Raw genomic sequence first — 26,090 nt, 5'->3', positions numbered from 1 at the left:
TCGTTTCCACCTACCCTGAGCTATTTCATAGTATTATGTTGCCTGCAATGCAGACTTTTCCATTAAGCACTAGATCAAACAAACCAACAATTGAAAATGAGCGTAGAGATAAAGATAACCCCCATACTCACTCGGACAAGTCCCCACTTTCTTCATGCTCATGATGTGAACGGTTTCTTCTGAAATAGAATCCGCCTGGAATACTTCTTTTGGGGCACAAGCGCAGGTTTCATCTTCAACATAGCGCACTTCCATTTTTGACACGTCACCCCGGACGGTATCCGGTACACAAACCGTAGCTGTATTTTCTCGAGTCGTGGAGGTGACGCACTGCCGATAGGCAGCTTGGCACTGGTTTGCCAGAGATTCACATTTCTGAATCAAGAACTCCTGGCTGAAGTTTCTGCTCAAGACCAGTGGTATTGGAACACTGCTGTTGGTTGTATGGTGCTGGAAAGTTGTCCATCTTGGCTTTGTCATCTGCGGCCGGCATGCGGTTCTCCCTGCATCTGTTGCAGTGTCTGATAAGGACAGATTGAAAAAAAATATATATTCTGGGCCTTCAATAGTGTTATAATACTATAACTGCAACGGAGTAATAGCAAGTCGATGTATCCAATTGATATAAAGAAACAATTTATAAAACATATGTCTGTTACCCCTAAAATTTTCTTTGTTGTAACTGTTCTTAAAATACTTTATATTAATCATTCATTATTTCTCTTGTAGTTTGTTTATTCCTCACTTGGATATTTTTCCCTGTTGGAGCTCTCGGGCTTATAGCATCCTGCTTTTCCTACAAGGGATGTAGCTTAGCTAGTAGTAGTAGTAATAATGATAATAATAACAATTGAAGTGTCTCAAATCATTGACATTATAGCAACTTATGACCTCTTTTTTAACATCATATATATGAATATCTCCCAATGAATGCTGGTTTTACGACAATAATCACATAGACAAGAGCAAGAGCTATTTTGGTTCATATTTTTTGCAGGGTTTTGAAAATACAATTCACTCCATCAATTGAAAGTCAAACGGATTCTAGCCATAAAATCCACATATTTCTGCCATGTTTCACTACAGTAGTCTTTTATGTGGTCACTTTATGGACTCTTATGAATAGTTTTTGTATTTCCAAAAATTAATCTCATCATTTAGGTTTGTCGACTTGCGGAGCTGAAATCTAGGTGACCTTGTCGAACACTGAGTTATAGTCTACATTTGTAGTGCTGCGAATCACAGAAAATAATAAGTAGTGCAAACAGTCATATGAGCACTAGGGACCATACCTAAGTCATTGAAAAGGAATCTTGAGAAGGAAGGAACCGATATAGGCTAGCCCTAAGACGTGCAGAAAAGCGTGCTACTCGAAACACCACATGCAGTGTGGTGAGGAAAGTGAAGGACTTCTAAGGAAGCTGGATGAAACTCGGAACCCCACACTATAATTTCCAGTCTCTGTCGACTGTGAGTAACAACAACAACAACAACAACAATAATAATAATAATAATAATAATAATAATAATAATAATAATAATAATAATAATAATAATATTGTAAAGACTAAAAACTATCAACATCAGTGGGAGGAACTGCCTTGGAAACGGCTCCCTCGCTCATTTCTTACCTAACACAGATAGTTCCGCCGTCGAGAAGCAAGAAGAGGAACTGAGAAATTCCACTTTGCATAAGTAGGATCCTTCGTCCTCGTAAGTAACGTTCCTCAGAAGGAGCTCGACAGCGCCCCTGACGAAGGACACTTCAGCCCTCGCCCTCCAGTCCTTCGGGTCATCATAGTGTTGAGTGTTCTTTATTCTTATCATGAAATCAATTCTGAAAATAAGTAGAAATTCATCGTGATTTGACAACTGTGATGCAAATAGTTCTTGGTAAAGGATGATATAGAGAGAAGAGGTTTGGTAAAAGAAGATGCATTTGATGCAAGGTATTGGAGAGGGCGAATCAACCCCTTAATGTTGGGATAACGGTGGGAAAGAGGTAAATAGTACTTGATACGGACAACTAAGTTGAACTGATTTACAGAATTAAAATAATACTAAAAAAAACTAGATTTTATATGATTGATCTATCTTAACGTTGTTTTTAATCTTAAAATATGCTACATTTCTCATTTATTAATAATATATAGTTTATTTGTCATTTCTTTATTTCCTTTCCTTACTGGGCTGCTTTTCCTGTTGGAGCTCTTAGGGTTGTAGTATTCTACTTTTTCAACCAGGGTTGTAGCTTAGCTAATAATAATAATAATGATAATAATAATAATAATAATAATAATAAATAATAATAATAATAATAATAATAATAATAATAATAATAATAATAATACTCAGTGTTGTTAGTTGTATTTAAATGAAACAAGCTGAAGAGTTATTATGTCACTGGAAAGATCTACTACTGAATAAAAAGGCTGGAAATATATGTATAGAAAACTAATGATAAATAAAAAATGAAATACAAATGTTTTGCATTAAAGAAAGAAACAAAGAATCATTATAAAAAAACCCCATTGAAATAAGAATAAAAAAAAAAGAAAAAACAAATCACATATAGACAATTACTAAAAATAAGAATTGAATACAAATGATCTTAAATTAAAGAAAAACAAATTATCAAGAGAATTAACCACTAACACCAAAGTCCGAGTTTGTCCAAAAGCCTTCAAGATCATAATGCTGAAGGGAGCATCATCTTCTAGGGGCGTCGCGTAAGGGAAGGACATCGTTACGTTTCCTCCTTCGTCGGCGACTACTACAGGAGAAAAGGGGAAGATCAAATGAAGGGCAGTTCTTACATGGGATGAAACAGGTCTAGCTAATTCCATAGACAACACAATCTAAATTGCAGCGAATGTTTTTATGTTGAAAGGGCTGACATTAGTCTGTTTTATACCCTACGCATGAAAGATCTATTCTAATGTTGTTGCTGTTCTTAAAATGTTTTATTTTGATTGCTCATTACTTCTATTGTATTTTATTTATTTCTTTATTTTCTTTCCTCAATGGGCTATTTCTATCCTGTTGGAGTCCTTGGGCTTATAGCATCCTGCTTTTTCAATTAGGGGTGTAGCTTAGCTAATAATAATAATAATAATAATAATAATAATAATAATAATAATAATGATAATAATAATAATAATGATATTGGTAGTAGACACTTTTTAAGGCGTGTTTGGTTGAAAACAATGGCTGCCTTAGTAGCATTAATTTTACAGTCTATCTTCTCGATAACTCGGATGATATTCTTTTCTGGATTACTGCGTTGTGCCAGAAATTGAGAAAAGGTCCTTCTTAATGGTTGGTAAGTCAAATTCAGGATAAGACTTAGTCGAGCATTTAATACAAAGTTTACCATTTAGGTAAAAAAACAAGTTCACAATCTACTACCAGATGACCAAGATAAGGTCTCTCATCCTGAGGAAAAACCCAGCTCTGCCGACTCAGGACTTTCCAAGGCAGTCCAATGTAGTTTATTCCTACCTATGCCCTGTTCTAGGATGTCCTGGGCGTTACATAGGAATGGCCATTATGCGACTGTCAAAGAAACTGTCCTGCCATTTACAGCAAGGGGCAATAAGAGCTCATGCCCTTTCGGTGCATAGCCACAACGTGAGGAGATCGTCAAGAGTACTTAGATTATCAGCTGTGCTCCTGACAGCAAAATCCTAAGGATCCTTGAAGCTTTCCTCATACAGCGAGAAAAATCAAACCCCAATACGACCCAAGAGATGTTCCTGCTCCCCTCCTGCCGTATGAACAACATCCTAAGAATGACTCCTGAACAAGACATCCTGAACTTAGACCACTCTGATCAACGGCCAAGCAGCTTGCCCAACACCGATTCCAGCCCGGCCAGCGCTTCCACCAGCCAGAGCCCACCCGTCACAAAACAAGATGGCGACTCACCACCTATGAATGAGAGGAGATTCAGCTTGGGTGAGAATCAGCTTCACCAAGGAAGCGTCTCAGCCAATGAAAATTTGCTGCCCAAATACGTCATTACTTGCTCCACCCACGGCGCTGGAGGCGGCCAATGTAAACCTACCATCTCTACCTACGAGCCAGCATCGCCATTTAAAAGGATGTTGCCAGCATCGTTTCACCTCTTCCATCACAGTCTGAGGTGATAACTGTTTTTTTTTTTACCTAAATTATGAACTTTGCATTAAATACTCGACTAAGAATTATCCTGAATTTGACTTCCCAGAAGGACTTTTGCTCAATTACTTGCAGAATGCAGTAATCCAGAAAAGATCATCCGAGCTATCGAGAAGTTAAACTAAAATTAATGTTACTGAGGCAGACATTGATTTCAACCAAATAATAATAATAATAATAATAATAATAATAATAATAATAATAATAATAATAATAATAATAATAATGATAATAATAATAATGGCTCAGAAATGTAATTGGGACTTATGTCCTACAAAGTAATTGACAAAATTCAGTAACCGACTTCCAGTATGAATTTAAGGCTTGCAATAACAGACATAAAAAAGGGCGAGGAACTAATGAGGCCAAAAGCTCCTTTTAGGTTTTATCAAATACAATAACAACAACAAATGGAGCCATTTCTAGCCCACTGCAGGATAAAGGCATCAGACATGTAAATTCATACCTGGGGTTTGGCCAGTTTTCATCAAAACGTTGGCCAGTGCAGGTTGGTGATGGTAAGAGATTTTCATCTAATAGCTCAGAGCAAACCAACCTAGTATGGGTGGCCTTAACTAGTATAGCTTTGCTGATCATGGTTATATGGAAGCCCTTCTACCACATTAAAGTATCTCCTCTCAGCTAGATAAATACCTATACACATGATATATACAAATTGATGATACTGACCGGGATCGTTGCTCTGCTCTCCCTTATAATGACACTGTTTGGCAATGATAACTTTCGTAATGATCGGAAACAAATCCACAGCAGACGCATTGGTCTTGCAAAGACAACGTTCCGCTTCCAGGTAATCCAGAGAGACAAGAAAGCGTTTGTCGTCGGCTGAGACGGCAAATGCGGTACTTTTCCAACTCAGAGGCCCAGGAGAACACATCAATCCAGGCCTGGGGCATGGGGTTGCTTCGGACAGACACCATTTGACAGAGAGGATTCTGTCAGGAGATCGTGAGCGAAGTAGCAATTCCTCTCCAATATCTTCTTTGCTTGTCAACGGAATCAATCGGTGCTTTATCATCTCCCAGTCCAAGGTGATGGGTTCAGGGGAGCATAATTGTTTCCTGCCAAAGTCTTGGTTCAGCGGTTTCCATGATTCTCCTGAGGAATTATGAATCAGAAAGCGAGTTTATTTGACGATACTATGTCATGATGTACTCCAAGGATGTATGGAGAAATATTTCACAGGAGTAGATTATTATGTGTATACCAAACATAGCAGCTAATCCCAAGTGAGAGTGGCTAGGCAATATTGAAACATTGGTACTACCTTCTAAACCTAGCAACTAATCCTCAGTAAAGCAATGAAACATTAGTATTATATTCAAAATCTAGCAGCTAATCCTAAGTGAAATAATGAAGCATTGGCACTACCTTCTAAACCTAGCAACTATTCCTAGGTGTAACAATGAAACATTGGTACTACCTTATAACCCTAGCAAACAATACGAAGTAAAATATTAAACTTTGGTACTACCTTCTTAACCTAACAGCTAATTCTAAGTTCAACCATAAAACATTGGTACTACCTTCTAAAGCTGGAAGCTAATCCTTAGTGAAGCAATAAATCATTGATACTGCCTTTAAAACCTCGCAGCTAATCCTAAGTGAAATAATAAAACATTGGTACTATCTTCGAAATCTAACAACTAATCCCAAGTGACACAATAAAACATTGGTACTACGTTCTAAATCTGCCAGCTAATCCTAAGTGAGAAAAAATAAAACATTGGTATTACCTTCAAAACTTAGTAGCTAATCCTAAGTAAAAAAATGACATATTGGTACTACCTTTTAGACTCACCAGCTAATCATAAGTGAAACAATAAAAGTTTGGTAGCCTACTATCTTCTAAATCTAGCAGCTAGTCCTAAGTGAAACAACGAAACAGTGTTACTACCTTATAAACCCCGCAGGTAACCCTTAGTGAGACAATGCTTGATTAGCACTACCTTATAAATCTAGTGGATAATCAAAAGTGAAACAATAAAACATTGTTAATATCTTCTAGACGCAGCAGCTAATCCTAAGTGAAACATTGGAATATTGGTACGCTGCTACCTTCTGAATCTAGTAGTTAATCGTAAATGAAACAATAAAAAAATGGTTCTAGCCTCTAAATATAGCAGCTAATCACAAGTGAAAAAAGGAAACATTGGTACTACATTCTAAATCTAGCATTACCTTTGAAAGTTAGCAGCTAACCATAAGTGAAACAATGACACATTGATACTACCTTCTAAACCCAGCAGATATTCCAAAGTGAAACAATAAAACATTGGTAGCCTGCTACCTTTTAAATCTAACAGCTAATCCTAAGTGAAAAAATGAAACATTGTTACTACCCTTTAAACATAGCAGCTAATCTTAAGTGAAATAGTAAAAGATCGGTAGCCTTTTACCTCCTTATTCTAGAAGCTATTACTAAATGAAAAACTGAAACATTGGTACATACATACATATACCAAGGCACTTCCCCCAATTTTGGGGGGTAGCCGACATCAACAAATGAAACAAAACAAAAAGGGGACCTCTACTCTCTACGTTCCTCCCAGCCTGACAAGGGACTCAACCGAGTTCAGCTGGTACTGCTAGGGTGCCACAGCCCACCCTCCCCCGTTATCCACCACAGATGAAGCTTCATAATGCTGAATCCCCTACTGCTGCTACCTCCGCGGTCATCTGAGGCACCGGAGGAAGCAGCAGGGCCTACCGGAACTGCGTCACAATCGCTCGCCATTCATTCCTATTTCTAGCACTCTCTCTTGCCTCTCTCACATCTATCCTCCTATCACCCAGAGCTTTCTTCACTCCATCCATCCACTCAAACATTGGCCTTCCTCTTGTACTTCTCCCACCAACTCTTGCATTCATCACCTTCTTTAGCAGCTAATCCTAAGTGAAACAATAAAACATTAGTAGCCTACTACCTTCTAAATCTAGCGGCTAATCCTAAGTGAAGCAATAAAACATTGTTACTACCTTCTAAACCAGGCAGCTAATCCTTTGTGAAACAATGAAATATTGGCACTACTTTCTAATCCTAGCAGCTAACCTTAGGTGAAACAATAGAACATTGGTAGCCTACTAACTTTTAAATCTAGCACATAATCCTAAGGGGAACAATGAAACATTGGCACTATATTATAAACATATAAGCTAATCCTAAGTGAAACAATGAAACATTATTACTACCTTTAAAACCAAGCAGCTACTCATAAGTAATAGCATAAAACATTGGTACCCCAAAACATTCTAAATCTAGCAGCTAACCCTAAGTGAAACAATGAAACATTGGTACTATCTTCTAAACCCAGCAGCTAATCATAAGTGAACCAAAAGAACGTTGGTAGCCTACTACCTTCTAAATCTAGCAGCTAACCCTAAATGAAACAATGAAACATTGATATAACCTGCTAAACCCAGCAGCAAATCTTAAGTGAAACAATAAAACATTGGTATTCTACTACCTTCTAAACAAAGCGGCTAATCCTAAGTGGAATAATAAAACATTGTTATTACCATCTAAACTCAGCACCTAATCCTTAGTAAACAATAAAAAATTTGTATTCCCTTTTTAACTTAGTAGCTAATCCTAAGTGAAAAAATTAAACATTGTTACTACCTTTTAAACACAGCAGCAAATCATATGTGATACAATAAAACCCTAAGTGAAACAATAAAAGATGGGCACTACCTTCTAAACCTAACAGCTAATCCTAAGTGAAACAATAAAAGATGGGCACTACCTTCTAAACCTAGCAGCTTATCCTTAGTGAAACAATAAAAGATGGGCACTACCTTCTAAACCTAGCAGGTTATCCTAGATGGAACAATAAAAGATGGGCACTACCTTCCAAACCTAGCAGCTAATCCTAAGTGAAACAATAAAAAACTGGCACTACCTTCTAAACCTAGCAGCTTATCCTAAGTGAAACAATAAAATATGGGTACTACCTTCTAAACCTAACAGCTAATCCTAAGTGAAACAATAAAAAATTGGCACTACCTTCTCAACCTAGCAGCTTATCCTAAGTGAAACAATAAAAGATTAACACTACCTTCCAAACCTAGCAAATAATCCTAAGTGAAACAATAAAAAACTGGCACTACCTTCTAAACCTAGCAGCTTATCCTAAAAGAAACAATAAAATATGGGTACTACCTTCTAAACCTAACAGCTAATCCTAAGTGAAACAATAAAAAATTGGTACTACCTTCTAAACCTAGCAGCTTATCCTAAGTGAAACAATAAAAGATTGACACTACCTTCTAAACCTAGCAGCTAATCCTAAGTGAAACAATAAAGAATTGGCACTACCTTCTAAACCTAACAGCTAATCCTAAGTGAAGCAATAAAAGATTGACACTACCTTCAAAACCTAGCAAATAATCCTAAGTGAAACAATAAAAGATGGGTACTACCTTCTAAACCTAGCAGCTAATCCTAAGTGAAACAATAAAAAATTGGCACTACCTTCTAAACCTAGCAGCTAATCCTAAGTGAAACAATAAAAGATTGACACTACCTTCTAAACCTAGCAGCTAATCCTAAGTGAAACAATAAAGAATTGGCACTACCTTCTAAACCTAACAGCTAATCCCAAGTGAAGCAATAAAAGATTGACACTACCTTCTAAACCTAGCAACTAATCCTAAGTGAAACAATAAAAGATGGGTACTACCTTCTAAACCTCACAGCTAATCCTAAGTGAAACAATAAAAAAATGGCACTACCTTCTAAACCTAGCAGCTTATCCTAAGTGAAACAATAAAAGATTGACACTACCTTCTAAACCTAGCAGCTAATCCTAAGTGAAACAATAAAGAATTAGCACTACCTTCTAAACCTAACAGCTAATCCTAAGTGAAGCAATAAAAGATTGACACTACCTTCTAAACCTAGCAACTAATCCTAAGTGAAACAATAAAAGATGGGTACTACCTTCTAAACCTAGCAGCTAATCCTAAGTGAAACAATAAAAAATTGGCACTACCTTCTAAACCTAGCACCTTATCCTAAGTGAAACAATAAAAGATTGGCACTACCTTCTAAACCTAGCAATAATCCTAAGTGAAACAGTAAAAAAATGGCACTACCTTCTGAACCTAGCAGCTTATCCTAAGTGAAACAATAAAATATGGGTACTACCTTCTAAACCTAACAGCTAATCCTAAGTGAAAGAATAAAAAATTGGTACTACCTTCTAAACCTAGCAGCTTATCCTAAGTGAAACGATAAAAGATTGACACTACCTTCTAAACCTAGCAGCTAATCCTAAGTGAAACAATAAAGAATTGGCACTACCTTCTAAACCTAACAGCTAATCCTAAGTGAAGCAATAAAAGATTGACACTAACTTCTAAACCTAGCAACTAATCCTAAGTGAAACAATAAAAAACTGGCACTACCTTCTAAACCTAGCAGCTTATCCTAAGTGAAAAAATAAAAGATTGGCACAACCTTCTAAACCTAGCACCTTATCCAAAGTGAAACAATAAAAAACTGTCACTAACTTCTAACCCTAGCAGCTTATCCTACGTGAAACAATAAAAGATTGCCACTACCTTCAAAACCTAGCAGCTTATCCTAAGTGAACCAATAAAAGATGGGTACTACCTTCCAAATCTAGTAGCCAATCTTAAGTGAAACCATAAAAAGATGGCACTACCTTCTAAACATAGCAGCTTATCCTGAGTGAAACAATAAAAAACTGGCACTACCTTCTAAACCTAGCAGCTTATCCTACGTGAAACAATAAAAGATGGGTACTACCTTCTAAATCTAGCAGCTTATCCTAAGTGAAACAATAAAAGATGGGTACTACCTACTAAATCTAGCAGCTAATCTTAAGTGAAACAATAAAAAATTGGCACTACCTTGTAAACCTAGCAGCTAATCTTAAGTGGAACAATAAAAAATTGGCACTAACTTCTAAATCTAGCAGCTAATCTTAAGTGAAACAATAAAAAATTAGCACTACATTCTAAACCTAGCACCTTATTCTAAGTGAAACAATAAAAAACCGGCACTACCTTCTAAACCTAGCAGCTTATCCTAAGTGAAACAATAAAAGATGTACACTACCTTCTAAATCTAGCGGCTTATCCTAAGTGAAACAATAAAAGATGGGCAATACCTTTTAAACCTAGCAGCTTATCCTAAGTGAAACAATAAAAACTGGCACTACCTTCTAAACCTAGCAGCTTATCCTACGTGACACAATAAAAGATGGGCACTACCTTCTAAACCTGGGAGCTAATCCTAAGTGAAACAATAAAAAATGAGCACAACCTTCTAAATCTAGCAGCTAATCTTAAGTGAAACCATAAAAAATTGGCACTACCTTCTAAACCTAGCAGCTAATCCTAAGTGAAACAATAAAAACTGGCACTACCTTCTAAACCTAGCAGCTTATCCTACGTGAAACAATAAAAGATTGGCACTACCTTCTAAATCTAGCAGCTTATCCTAAGTGAAACAATAAAAGATGGGTACTACCTTCTAAATCTAGCAGCTTATCCTAAGTGAAACAATAAAAAACTGGCACTGCCTTCTAAACCTAGCAGCTTATCCTAAGTGAAACAATAAAAAACTGGCATTACCTTCTAAACCTAGCACCTTATCCTAAGTGAAACAATAAAAAACTGTCACTACCTTCTAAACCTAGCAGCTTATCCTATGTGAAACAATAAAAGATTGGCACTACCTTCTAAATCTAGCAGCTTATCCTAAGTGAAACAATAAAAGATGGGCACTACCTTCTAAATCTAGCAGCTAATTTTAAGTGAAACAATAAAAAATTGGCACTACCTTCTAAACCTAGCAGCTTATTCTAAGTGAAACAATTAAAAACTGGCACTACCTTCTAAACCTAGCAGCTTATCCTAAGTGAAACAATAAAAGATGGGCACTACCTTCTAAATCTAGAAGCTTATCCTAAGTGAAACAATAAAAGATGGGTACTACCTTCTAAATCTAGCAGCTAATCTTAAGTGAAACAATAAAAGATTGGCACTACCTTCTAAACCTAGAAGCTTATCCTAAGTGAAACAATAAAAACTGGCACTACCTTCTAAACCTAGCAGCTTATCTGAAGTGAAACAATAAAAGATTGGCACTACCTTCTAAACCTAGCAGCTTATCTTAAGTGAAACAATAAAAAACTGGCACTACCTTGTAAACCTAGCAGCTTATCCTACGTGAGGCAATAAAAGATTGGCACTATATTCTAAACCTAGCAGCTTATTCTAAGTGAAACAATAAAAGATGGGCACTACCTTCTAAATCTAGCAGCTAATCTTAAGTGAAACAATAAAAAATTGGCACTACCTTTTAAACCTAGCAGCTAATCCTGAGTGAAACGATAAAAAACTGGCACTACCTTCTAAACCTAGCAGCTTATCCTACATGAAAGAATAAAAGACTGGCACTACCTTCTAAACCTAGCAGCTTATCCTAAGTGAAACAATAAAAGATGGGCACTACCTTCTAAATCTTGCAGCTAATCTTAAGTGAAACAATAAAAGATTGGCTGTACCTTCTAAACCTAGCAGCTAATCCTACATGAAAAAATAAAAGATGGGCATTACATTCTAAACCTAGCAGCTAATCTTAAGTGAAACAATAAAAGATTGGCACTACCTTCTAAACCTAGCAGCTTATCCTAAGTGAAACAATAAAAACTGGCACTACCTTCTAAACCTAGCAGCTTATCCTAAGTGAAACAATAAAAGATTGACACTACCTTCTAAACCTAGCAGCTAATCCTAAGAGAAACAATAAAGAATTGGCACTACCTTCTAAACCTAACAGCTAATCCTAAGTGAAGCAATAAAAGATTGACGCTACCTTCTAAACCTAGCATCCTAAGTGAAACAATAAAAAAACTGGCACTACCTTCTGAACCTAGCAGCTTAACCTAATTGAAAAAATAAAAGATTGGCACTACCTTCTAAACCTAGAACCTTATCCTAAGTGAAACAATAAAAAACTGTCACTACCTTCTAACCCTAGCAGGTTATCCTACGTGAAACAATAAAAGATTGCCACTACCTTCTAAACCTAGCAGCTTATCCTAAGTGAAACAATAAAAGATGGGTACTACCTTCTAAATCTAGCAGCCAATCGTAAGTGAAACCATAAAAAATTGGCACTACCTTCTAAACCTAGCAGCTTATCCTACGTGAAACAATAAAAGATGGGCACTACCTTCTAAATGTAGCAGCTTATCCTAAGTGAAACAATAAAAGATGGGTACTACCTACTAAATCTAGCAGCTAATCTTAAGTGAAACAATAAAAAATTGGCACTACCTTGTAAACCTAGCAGCTAATCTTAAGTGAAACAATAAAAAATTGGCACTACCTTCTAAATCTAGCAGCTAATCTTAAGTGAAACAATAAAAAATTGGCACTACCTTCTAAACCTCCAAGCTAATCCTAAGTGAAACAATAAAAAATTTGCACTACCTTCTAAACCTAGCAGCTTATCCTAAGTGAAACAATAAAAAACTGGCATTACCTTCTAAACCTAGCCGCTTATCCTATGTGAAACAATATAAGATGGGCACTACCTTTTAAAGCTAGCAGCTTATCCTAAGTGAAACAATAAAAAACTGGCATTACCTTCTAAATCTAGCAGCTAATCTTAAGTGAAACAATAAAAGATGGGCACTACCTTCTAAATCTAGCAGCTAATCTTAAGTGAAACAATAAAAGATGGGCACTACCTTCTAAATCTAGCAGCTAATCTTAAGTGAAACAATAAAAGATGGGCACTACCTTCTAAATCTTGCAGCTAATCTTAAGTGAAACAATAAAAAATTGGCACTACCTTCTAAACCTCCAAGCTAATCCTAAGTGAAACAATAAAAAATTTGCACTACCTTCTAAACCTAGCAGCTTATCCTAAGTGAAACAATAAAAAATGGCACTACCTTCTAAACCTAGCAGCTTATCCTAAGTGAAACAATAAAAATGGCACTACCTTCTAAACCTAGCAGCTTATCCTAAGTGAAACAATAAAAATTGGCACTACCTTCTAAACCTAGCAGCTTATCCTAAGTGAAACAATAAAAGATTGGCACTACCTTCTAAATCTAGCAGCTTATCCTAAGTGAAACAATAAAAGATGGCTACCTTCTAAACCTAGCAGCTAATCCTAAGTGAAACAATAAAAGATTGGCACTACCTTCTAAACCTAGCAGCTTATCCTAAGTGAAACAATAAAAGATGGCACTACCTTCTAAACCTAGCAGCTTATCCTAAGTGAAACAATAAAAATGGCACTACCTTCTAAACCTAGCAGCTTATCCTAAGTGAAACAATAAAAGATGGGCACTACCTTCTAAACCTAGCAGCTTCTCCTAAGTGAAACAATAAAAGATGGCACTACCTTCTAAACCTAGCAGCTTATCCTAAGTGAAACAATAAAAGATGGGCACTACCTTCTAAATCTAGCAGCTAATCTTAAGTGAAACAATAAAAATGGCACTACCTTCTAAACCTAGCAGCTTATCCTAAGTGAAACAATAAAAATGGCACTACCTTCTAAACCTAGCAGCTTATCCTAAGTGAAACAATAAAAGATGGGCACTACCTTCTAAACCTAGCAGCTTATCTAAGTGAAACAATAAAAATGGCACTACCTTCTAAACCTAGCAGCTTATCCTAAGTGAAACAATAAAAGATGGCACTACCTTCTAAACCTAGCAGCTAATCCTAAGTGAAACAATAAAAACTGGCACTACCTTCTAAACCTAGCAGCTTATCCTAAGTGAAACAATAAAAGACTGGCACTACCTTCTAAACCTAGCAGCTTATCCTAAGTGAAACAATAAAAACTGGCACTACCTTCTAAACCTAGCAGCTTATCCTAAGTGAAACAATAAAAGATTGGCACTACCTTCTAAACCTAGCAGCTAATCCTAAGTGAAACAATAAAAGATGGCACTACCTTCTAAACCTAGCAGCTAATCCTAAGTGAAACAATAAAAGATTGGCACTACCTTCTAAACCTCAGCTATCCTAAGTGAAACAATAAAAAACTGGCACTACCTTCTAAACCTAGCAGCTTATCCTAAGTGAAACAATAAAAGATTGGCACTACCTTCTAAACCTAGCAGCTTATCCTAAGTGAAACAATAAAAATGGCACTACCTTCTAAACCTAGCAGCTTATCCTAAGTGAAACAATAAAAGATTGCACTACCTTCTAAACCTAGCAGCTTATCCTAAGTGAAACAATAAAAATGGCACTACCTTCTAAATCTAGCAGCTTAATCCTAAGTGAAACAATAAAAGATTGGCACTACCTTCTAAACCTAGCAGCTTATCCTAAGTGAAACAATAAAAAACTGGCACTACCTTCTAAACCTAGCAGCTTATCCTAAGTGAAACAATAAAAGATTGGCACTACCTTCTAAACCTAGCAGCTTATCCTAAGTGAAACAATAAAAGATGGGTACTACCTTCTAAATCTAGCAGCTAATCTAAGTGAAACAATAAAAAATTGGCACTACCTTGTAAACCTAGCAGCTTATCTTAAGTGAAACAATAAAAATTGGCACTACCTTCTAAACCTAGCAGCTAATCCTAAGTGAAACAATAAAAGATTACACTACATTCTAAACCTAGCAGCTAATCTTAAGTGAAACAATAAAAAATTGGCACTACCTTCTAAACCTAGCAGCTTATCCTAAGTGAAACAATAAAAATGGCACTACCTTCTAAATCTAGCAGCTTATCCTAAGTGAAACAATAAAAGATGGGTACTACCTTCTAAACCTAGCAGCTTATCCTAAGTGAAACAATAAAAACTGGCACTACCTTCTAAACCTAGCAGCTTATCCTAAGTGAAACAATAAAAATGGGCACTACCTTCTAAACCTAGCCTATCCTAAGTGAAACAATAAAAACTGGCACTACCTTCTAAACCTAGCAGCTAATCCTAAGTGAAACAATAAAAATGGGCACTACCTTCTAAACCTAGCAGCTAATCCTAAGTGAAACAATAAAAGATGGCACTACCTTCTAAATCTAGCAGCTAATCTTAAGTGAAACAATAAAAAATGGCACTACCTTCTAAACCTAGCAGCTAATCCTAAGTGAAACAATAAAAACTGGCACTACCTTCTAAACCTAGCAGCTTATCCTAAGTGAAACAATAAAAGATTGGCACTACCTTCTAAATCTAGCAGCTTATCCTAAGTGAAACAATAAAAGATGGCACTACCTTCTAAACCTAGCAGCTTATCCTAAGTGAAACAATAAAAAACTGGCACTACCTTCTAAACCTAGCAGCTTATCCTAAGTGAAACAATAAAAGATTGGCACTACCTTCTAAACCTAGCAGCTTATCCTAAGTGAAACAATAAAAATTGGCACTACCTTCTAAACCTAGCAGCTTATCCTACGTGAAACAATAAAAGATTGGCACTACCTTCTAAATCTAGCAGCTTATCCTAAGTGAAACAATAAAAGATTGGGCACTACCTTCTAAATCTAGCAGCTAATCTTAAGTGAAACAATAAAAGATTGGCACTACCTTCTAAACCTAGCAGCTTATCTTAAGTGAAACAATAAAAACTGGCACTACCTTCTAAACCTAGCAGCTTATCCTAAGTGAAACAATAAAAGATGGGCACTACCTTCTAAACCTAGCAGCTTATCCTAAGTGAAACAATAAAAGATGGGCACTACCTTCTAAACTAGCAGCTATCTTAAGTGAAACAATAAAAGATTGGCACTACCTTCTAAACCTAGCAGCTTATCCTAAGTGAAACAATAAAAATGGCACTACCTTCTAAACCTAGCAGCTTATCTTAAGTGAAACAATAAAAGATGGGCACTACCTTCTAAACCTAGCAGCTTATCTAAGTGAAACAATAAAAAACTGGCACTACCTTCTAAACCTAGCAGCTTATCCTACGTGAAACAATAAAAGATGCACTACCTTCTAAACCTAGCAGCTTATCCTAAGTGAAACAATAAAAGATGGGCACTACCTTCTAAATCTAGCAGCTAATCTAAGTGAAACAATAAAAATGGCACTACCTTCTAAACCTAGCAGCTAATCCTAAGTGAAACAATAAAAAACAGGCACTACCTTCTAAACCTAGCAGCTTATCCTACATGAAACAATAAAAGACTGGCACTACCTTCTAAACCTAGCAGCTTATCCTAAGTGAAACAATAAAAGATGGGCACTACCTTCTAAACCTAGCAGCTAATCTTAAGTGAAACAATAAAAAATTGCACTACCTTCTAAACCTAGCAGCTAATCCTAAGTGAAACAATAAAAAATTTGCACTACCTTCTAAACCTAGAGCTTATCCTAAGTGAAACAATAAAAAACTGGCATACCTTCTAAACCTAGCAGCTTATCCTAAGTGAAACAATAAAGATGGCACTACCTTCTAAACCTAGCAGCTTATCCTAAGTGAAACAATAAAAATTGGCACTACCTTCTAAACCTAGCAGCTTATCCTAAGTGAAACAATAAAAAACTGGCACTACCTTCTAAACCTAGCAGCTTATCCTAAGTGAAACAATAAAAGATGGCACTACCTTCTAAACCTAGCAGCTAATCCTAAGTGAAACAATAAAAGATGGCACTACCTTCTAAACCTAGCAGCTTATCCTAAGTGAAACAATAAAAATTGGCACTACCTTCTAAACCTAGCAGCTTTTCCTAAGTGAAACAATAAAAGATTGGCACTACCTTCTAAACCTAGCAGCTTATCCTAAGTGAAACAATAAAAAACTGGCACTACCTTGTAAATCCTAGCAGCTTATCTAAGTGAAACAATAAAAGATGGCACTACCTTCTAAACCTAGCAGCTAATCCTACAGTGAAACAATAAAAGATGGGCACTACCTTCTAAACCTAGCAGCTAATCTTAAGTGAAACAATAAAAGATGGGCACTACCTTCTAAACCTAGCAGCTTATCCTAAGTGAAACAATAAAAACTGGCACTACCTTCTAAACCTAGCAGCTTATCCTAAGTGAAACAATAAAAGATGGCACTACCTTCTAAACCTAGCAGCTTATCCTAAGTGAAACAATAAAAGATGGCACTACCTTCTAAACCTAGCAGCTTATCCTAAGTGAAACAATAAAAGATGGGCACTACCTTCTAAACCTAGCAGCTAATCCTAAGTGAAACAATAAAAAACTGGCACTACCTTCTAAACCTAGCAGCTAATCCTACATGAAACAATAAAAGATGGGCATACCTTCTAAACCTAGCAGCTATCCTAAGTGAAACAATAAAAGATGGCACTACCTTCTAAACTAGCAGCTAATCTTAAGTGAAACAATAAAAGATGGGCACTACCTTCTAAACCTAGCAGCTTATCCAAGTGAAACAATAAAAACTGGCACTACCTTCTAAACCTAGCAGCTTATCCTAAGTGAAACAATAAAAATGGCACTACCTTCTAAACCTAGCAGCTAATCCTAAGTGAAACAATAAAAATGGCACTACCTTCTAAACCTAGCAGCTTATCCTACGTGAAACAATAAAAGACTGGCACTACCTTCTAAACCTAGCAGCTTATCCTAAGTGAAACAATAAAAGATGGCACTACCTTCTAAATCTAGCAGCTTATCCTAAGTGAAACAATAAAAAATGACACTACCTTCTAAACCTAGCAGCTTATCTAAGTGAAACAATAAAAGATTGGCACTACCTTCTAAACCTAGCAGCTTATCCTAATGAAACAATAAAAGTTGGCACTACCTTCTAAATCTAGCAGCTTATCCTAAGTGAAACAATAAAAGATTGGCACTACCTTCTAAACCTAGCAGCTTATCTTAAGTGAAACAATAAAAGATGGCACTACCTTCTAAACCTAGCAGCTTATCTAAGTGAAACAATAAAAAGATGGCACTACCTTCTAAACCTAGCAGCTTATCCTAAGTGAAACAATAAAAAACTGGCACTACCTTCTAAACCTAGCAGCTTATCCTAAGTGAAACAATAAAAGATGGCACTACCTTCTAAACCTAGCAGCTTATCCTAAGTGAAACAATAAAAGATGGCACTACCTTCTAAATCTAGCAGCTAATCTTAAGTGAAACAATAAAAGATGGGTACTACCTTCTAAACCTAGCAGCTAATCCTAAGTGAAACAATAAAAACTGGCACTACCTTCTAAACCTAGCAGCTTATCCTAAGTGAAACAATAAAAGACTGGCACTACCTTCTAAACCTAGCAGCTATCCTACGTGAAACAATAAAAGATGGCACTACCTTCTAAACCTAGCAGCTATCCTAAGTGAAACAATAAAAATGGTACTACCTTCTAAACCTAGCAGCTAATCCTAAGTGAAACAATAAAAGATGGGCACTACCTTCTAAACCTAGCAGCTAATCCTACGTGAAACAATAAAAGATGGCACTACCTTCTAAACCTAGCAGCTATCCCAAGTGAAACAATAAAAGATGGCACTACCTTCTAAACCTAGCAGCTTATCCTAAGTGAAACAATAAAAGATGGCACTACCTTCTAAACCTAGCAGCTTATCTAAGTGAAACAATAAAAGATGGGCACTACCTTCTAAACCTAGCAGCTTATCTAAGTGAAACAATAAAAGATGGGCACTACCTTCTAAATCTAGCAGCTAATCCTAAGTGAAACAATAAAAGATTGGCACTACCTTCTAAACCTAGCAGCTTATCTTAAGTGAAACAATAAAAACTGGCACTACCTTCTAAACCTAGCAGCTTATCCTAAGTGAAACAATAAAAGATTGGCACTACCTTCTAAACCTAGCAGCTTATCCTAAGTGAAACAATAAAAATTGGCACTACCTTCTAAACCTAGCAGCTTATCCTAAGTGAAACAATAAAAAACTGGCACTACCTTCTAAACCTAGCAGCTTATCCTAAGTGAAACAATAAAAGATGGCACTACCTTCTAAATCTAGCAGCTAATCCTAAGTGAAACAATAAAAGATTGGCACTACCTTCTAAACCTAGCAGCTAATCCTAAGTGAAACAATAAAAATGGCACTACCTTCTAAACCTAGCAGCTTATCCTAAGTGAAACAATAAAAGACTGGCACTACCTTCTAAACCTAGCAGCTTATCCTAAGTGAAACAATAAAAGATGGCACTACCTTCTAAATCTAGCAGCTTATCTTAAGTGAAACAATAAAAGATGGGTACTACCTTCTAAACCTAGCAGCTAATCCTAAGAGAAACAATAAAAGATGGCACTACCTTCTAAACCTAGCAGCTTATCCTAAGTGAAACAATAAAAGACTGGCACTACCTTCTAAACCTAGCAGCTTATCCTAAGTGAAACAATAAAAGATGGCACTACCTTCTAAACCTAGCAGCTAATCCTAAGTGAAACAATAAAAGATGGGCACTACCTTCTAAACCTAGCAGCTAATCCTAAGTGAAACAATAAAAATGGCACTACCTTCTAAACCTAGCAGCTTATCCTAAGTGAAACAATAAAAGACTGGCACTACCTTCTAAACCTAGCAGCTTATCCCAAGTGAAACAATAAAAGATGGCATACCTTCTAAACCTAGCAGCTAATCTAAGTGAAACAATAAAAGATGGGCACTACCTTCTAAATCTAGCAGCTAATCTTAAGTGAAACAATAAAAATGGCACTACCTTCTAAACCTAGCAGCTAATCTTAAGTGAAACAATAAAAACTGGCACTACCTTCTAAACCTAGCAGCTTATCCTAAGTGAAACAATAAAAGATGGGCACTACCTTCTAAACCTAGCAGCTAATCCTAAGTGAAACAATAAAAATGGCACTACCTTCTAAACTAGCAGCTTATCCTAAGTGAAACAATAAAAGACTGGCACTACCTTCTAAACCTAGCAGCTTATCCTAAGTGAAACAATAAAAGATGGCACTACCTTCTAAACCTAGCAGCTTATCCTAAGTGAAACAATAAAAGATGACACTACCTTCTAAATCTAGCAGCTAATCTTAAGTGAAACAATAAAAATTGGCACTACCTTCTAAACCTAGCAGCTTATCCTAAGTGAAACAATAAAAGATGGCACTACCTTCTAAATCTAGCAGCTAATCCTAAGTGAAACAATAAAAGATTGGCACTACCTTCTAAACCTAGCAGCTTATCTTAAGTGAAACAATAAAAATTGGCACTACCTTCTAAACCTAGCAGCTTATCCTAAGTGAAACAATAAAAGATGGGCACTACCTTCTAAACCTAGCAGCTTATCCTAAGTGAAACAATAAAAAACTGGGCACTACCTTCTAAACCTAGCAGCTTATCCTAAGTGAAACAATAAAAGATGGCACTACCTTCTAAACCTAGCAGCTTATCCTAAGTGAAACAATAAAAGATGGCACTACCTTCTAAACCTAGCAGCTTATCCTAAGTGAAACAATAAAAGACGGGTACTACCTTCTAAACCTAGCAGCTAATCCTAAGTGAAACAATAAAAAACTGGCACTACCTTCTAAACCTAGCAGCTTATCCTAAGTGAAACAATAAAAGACTGCACTACCTTCTAAACCTAGCAGCTATCCTACGTGAAACAATAAAAGATGGGCACTACCTTCTAAACCTAGCAGCTATCCTAAGTGAAACAATAAAAGATGGTACTACCTTCTAAACCTAGCAGCTAATCCTAAGTGAAACAATAAAAATGGGCACTACCTTCTAAACCTAGCAGCTATCCTACGTGAAACAATAAAAGATGGGCACTACCTTCTAAACCTAGCAGCTTATCCCAAGTGAAACAATAAAAGATGGGCACTACCTTCTAAATCTAGCAGCTAATATTAAGTGAAACAATAAAAAATTGACACTACCTTCTAAACCTAGCAGCTTATTCTAAGTGAAACAATAAAAGATGGGCACTACCTTCTAAACCTAGCAAGCTTATCCTAAGTGAAACAATAAAAGATGGGCACTACCTTCTAAATCTAGCAGCTTATCCTAAGTGAAACAATAAAAGATTGGCACTACCTTCTAAACCTAGCAGCTTATCTTAAGTGAAACAATAAAAACTGGCACTACCTTCTAAACCTAGCAGCTTATCCTAAGTGAAACAATAAAAGATTGGCACTACCTTCTAAACCTAGCAGCTTATCCTAAGTGAAACAATAAAAGATGGCACTACCTTCTAAACCTAGCAGCTTTTCCTAAGTGAAACAATAAAAAACTGGCACTACCTTCTAAACCTAGCAGCTTATCCTAAGTGAAACAATAAAAGATGGCACTACCTTCTAAATCTAGCAGCTAATCCTAAGTGAAACAATAAAAGATGGCACTACCTTCTAAACCTAGCAGCTAATCCTAAGTGAAACAATAAAAAACTGGCACTACCTTCTAAACCTAGCAGCTTATCCTAAGTGAAACAATAAAAGACTGGCACTACCTTCTAAACCTAGCAGCTTATCCCAAGTGAAACAATAAAAGATGGGCACTACCTTCTAAACCTAGCAGCTTATCTTAAGTGAAACAATAAAAGATGGGTACTACCTTCTAAACCTAGCAGCTAATCCTAAGTGAAACAATAAAAATGGCACTACCTTCTAAACCTAGCAGCTTATCCTACGTGAAACAATAAAAGACTGGCACCACCTTCTAAACCTAGCAGCTTATCCCAAGTGAAACAATAAAAGATGGCACTACCTTCTAAATCTAGCAGCTTATCTTAAGTGAAACAATAAAAGATGGGTACTACCTTCTAAACCTAGCAGCTAATCCTAAGTGAAACAATAAAAAACTGGCACTACCTTGTAAACCTAGCAGCTTATCCTAAGTGAAACAATAAAAACTGGCACCACCTTCTAAACCTAGCAGCTTATCCCAAGTGAAACAATAAAAGATGGCACTACCTTCTAAACCTAGCAGCTTATCTTAAGTGAAATAATAAAAGATGGCACTGCCTTCTAAACCTAGCAGCTAATCTTAAGTGAAACAATAAAAAATTGGCACTACCTTCTAAACCTAGCAGCTTATCCTAAGTGAAACAATAAAAGATGGCAGTACCTTCTAAACCTAGCAGCTTATCCAAAGTGAAACAATAAAAAACTGGCACTACCTTCTAAATCTAGCAGCTTATCCTAAGTGAAACAATAAAGATTGGCACTACCTTCTAAGGCTAGCAGCTTATCCTAAGTGAAAAAACAAAAAATTGGCACTACCTTCTAAACCTAGCAGCTTATCCTAAGTGAACAATAAAAGATGGCACTACCTTCTAAATCTAGCAGCTAATCTTAAGTGAAACAATAAAAGATGGCCACTACCTTCTAAACCTAGCAGCTAATCCTAAGTGAAACAATAAAAAACTGGCACTACCTTCTAAACCTAGCACCTTATCTTACGTGAAACAATAAAAGATTGGCACTACCTTCTAAACCTAGCAGCTTATCCTAAGTGAAACAATAAAAGATTGGCACTACCTTCTAAACCTAGCAGCTTATCCTAAGTGAAACAATAAAAAACTGGCACTACCTTCTAAATCTAGCAGCTATCTTAAGTGAAACAATGAAAGATTGGCACTACCTTCAAAACCTAGCAGCTTATCCAAAGTGAAACAATAAAAAACTGGCACTACCTTGTAAATCTAGCAGCTAATCTTAAGTGAAACAATAAAAGATTGGTACTACCTTCTAAACCTAGCAGCTTATCCTACATGAAACAATAAAAGATGGGTACTACCTTCTAAACCTAGCAGCTTATCCTAAGAGAAACAATAAAAGATGGGCACTACCTTCTAAACCTAGCAGCTTATCCTAAGTGAAACAATAAAATATCGGCACTACCTTCCAAATCTGGTAGCTAGGCCTAATCCTAGGTGAAACATTGCTACTACCTTTTTGACAGATAAAGTCATAATGCTTACTCACTTCCAGACTACCCAGATAAAATAAAAGAAATAAAAATGAATTACAAATGTAATAAAAAGGTACGATACATATCAATTAGAAAGTTTGATATACTTACCGCGAGGGTAATGAATGCTCGGACGGTCTGAGATTCCAGCTCGTAATATCAATGAGAGAGGAAATACCGTTGCATACCAAGTATTCATTGTATCTGTGAAGAAACCAGTTGATTTTTCGTTGTCACTTCTTATTTGAGCGTGTTCCATAACCATGATTTTTTTTTTCTCTTTTTAACCGCCAAGCAAATCCAATACGGTTAGTACAAAACATACAACTCCTAACCTAATGCTTACAGCATCTTGCTTTTCCAACTAGGGTTTTAGCTTAGCTAATAATAATAATAATAATAATAATAATAATAATAATAATAATAATAATAATAATAATAATAATAATAATAATAATAATAATAATAAATGTTAAGTGAATAATCACCTAGTTTGCTTATTATAATGATGAAGAGAAAGTAGGAAGACGAATATTCCTCCTCCTTTCATAAAAAAAGATTCACTTTTCAATACAAGTGAGAATTAAATGTGTGATCCCAGATCTTTTCTTAAAATACTTTTAACAAAAGTAGAAATTTTAGATTTATTTCAAATATGCTGGACACTAACAGAGTCAGTAATTGTTATTGGTAATTAGTTCCTTAGTTAATTCTGTCAGATTTTTATATACACAGGACACAAATAGTTTTAATATGTTTATCGATTGCATATAGTTGATTTTATCTTTAAATTTTTGATGAGACAAAAACCATGTAGAAAAAGTATTATCAAGAATCTCTATCAATTCTTGGTTCTAGTTTTCCTATCAGACGGTTTTAAGTCAAATAATTAATAATGATTTATTGCAGAAAGAATATTTTGTTTATAATTACTCTGATAAGGTACGACTAGATTCATTATGAAAACTATACATTGTGTGGGCATAAATAAGAATATGTAGTTTGTCCTTCATTCCAAAATTAGCTTGTACAGCTATCAATCTTGCATAATACTATCAACACCCCTTCCCCAACACCCCCTTTGCTCTAAGAGTTCTTTCTAATATTGGAACCTTTCTCTTATTCACATATAGCCTACCTTACACACAGTAGTCAGCCATTCAATTGAATTTTTATCATTGTAATGTAGTTGCCTCTTTCTCTCTCTCTCTCTCTCTCTCCCTCTCTCTCTCTCTCTCTCTCTCTCTCTCTCTCTCTCTCTCTCTCTCTCTGTGTTTTGATTGAGTTTGTTACTGTTTCTCGTCCTTTATTATACATATTCTCTATCCCTTCTTATCTATATTTCGTAATTTCTTGCCTTTTTCACTTGTCTCAAAAAAAAAAAAAAAAAAATAAATAAATAAAAAAAATTACCTGACAACAGCATCCGAAAAAATAAACGAGAAAGGGTTAACTTGTATAAAAATTAACATAGATTGCAAAACATAAGATAAACGGAAGTTATATATTGGCTAGCAAGTATGTATTGTCATAATAGCCTTTTGTAAAATTTCTAGACCATAACATTATCTATCTCTGATATTAATTTTTGAATAAGAATAAAACTAATGAAATTGATTTATAAATATATATAAAAAAGAAATATATTTCCAATTTGTTATGATTTTTTTTACTTAAAAGATGATTAAACCGGTAATTACCTCATTTGTTGCAGTAATGGGGATTAGGAATATATTTGCACTCGTGTTGAACTGTATTAGATGAAAGTAAACTGCGGCAAAACAATAGAGTATATGTTTTAATGTTTCCTTGTGTCCAAGTTGTTTAACCTCCACAGTTTCAAGTGCTCAGAAGTGATGTCAGTTTCATGTGTTCCACTGTTCACAAATCACATAGACTCTAGACATCCCAATGTTCCAAACTCACTTTGATTTTTGAGACATTTCACTATTTTAAACTAACGTAGTTTCAAGATAGTTTGTGCAAATTTCAGAGTTCATTCACCACCGGCCAGTCTAGTGAATCCCCGAAGACGCAGACAGAGTCAATGGGATTAAGTGTACTAACAGGATATCCAATAGTGATAAGACAGGTTCATTTGTGTCATGTGGTATAGAGCTAGGAGAGAGAGAGAGAGAGAGAGAGAGAGAGAGAGAGAGAGAGAGAGAGAGAGAGAGAGAGAGAGAGAGAGAGCATGCGATTTTTTTCGTTCAACATTAAGCCGTTTCCCTCTGACATGAGGTGGTTCCAAAAAACAAAACAGTCACTGTACCATTCGTCCTTTACAGCATTATTATGTCTATAACCTAACAAAGAACCTATTCATACACACACACACACACACACACACACACACACACATATATATATATATATATATATATATATATATATATATATATATATATATATACACACTAGTGTACACGACCCGTCAAAAATGACGGCTAAATATGAACACACATAGAGCCAGTTGTCCTTCTCCCTCTTAGGCTACCCAAGGGTAAGAGAGAGTTGGACGTGACTTAAAAGATAGATATGTAGAGGAGATGCTGTATATAAGTGAGCAAACAGTTGTTCCCATTTAAAACAGTACTTCATCTTCCTTTCAAAATACATAACAGTTTTCTCTCGGTTTTGAATCGGTGTCCCTTCTGTGGGCACCTGGAGGCTAATTCAAGGGTCTTTACACGACATAAGCACGTGCAAAAACTACTATATTCAGAACATTTGAACCTCTGGGGTGTATAGTGAGAACTTAACTACTTTCGAAAATATCAAAAATCTATCTAAAATGTAAATTTCCAGCTGAAATTACAACAGCCATGACTGCGGCAAATAACTCCAACTTTCTAACATTCAACAAGATATTTTTCTATCTACGGAAGCAGCAGCAACCAGTGCTAGCGTACGGAATAGCGTTTGAGTAATATAACGCAAAACGGCGGGGGGGGGGGGGGGGGTGTATATCATTAAATCTAGCGTATGAGTGTGAACTTGTCAGTAAAGAGGTTATATAGTGAGAGAGAGAGAGAGAGAGAGA

At 36.0% G+C, this 26,090-nt stretch overlaps 1 protein-coding gene across 1 annotated transcript in view; it reads right to left on the bottom strand.

The window, feature by feature from the left end:
- LOC137627389 (uncharacterized) overlaps positions 1-25,105 on the bottom strand; it is a 26,841-nt gene extending 1,736 nt beyond the window's left edge. Inside the window, exons 1-6 of the mRNA XM_068358473.1 lie at positions 24,748-25,105; positions 23,159-23,251; positions 4,870-5,298; positions 2,656-2,773; positions 1,632-1,837; positions 132-521 (exon numbers count right to left, since the gene is read on the bottom strand). Of these exons, the coding sequence (XP_068214574.1) occupies positions 132-521; positions 1,632-1,837; positions 2,656-2,773; positions 4,870-5,298; positions 23,159-23,246 (1,231 nt within the window). The 5' untranslated portion in view covers positions 23,247-23,251; positions 24,748-25,105. The remainder of the gene's footprint in view (positions 1-131; positions 522-1,631; positions 1,838-2,655; positions 2,774-4,869; positions 5,299-23,158; positions 23,252-24,747) is intronic.
- Positions 25,106-26,090: the final 985 nt, after the last annotated feature.

Source organism: Palaemon carinicauda, chromosome 35 (assembly GCF_036898095.1).
Source record: "Palaemon carinicauda isolate YSFRI2023 chromosome 35, ASM3689809v2, whole genome shotgun sequence".
In the NCBI taxonomy this organism is placed as follows: domain Eukaryota; kingdom Metazoa; phylum Arthropoda; class Malacostraca; order Decapoda; family Palaemonidae; genus Palaemon; species Palaemon carinicauda.
The sequence above is the reverse complement of the archived record's forward strand: the minus strand, read 5'-3'. Positions and strand labels throughout refer to the sequence as shown.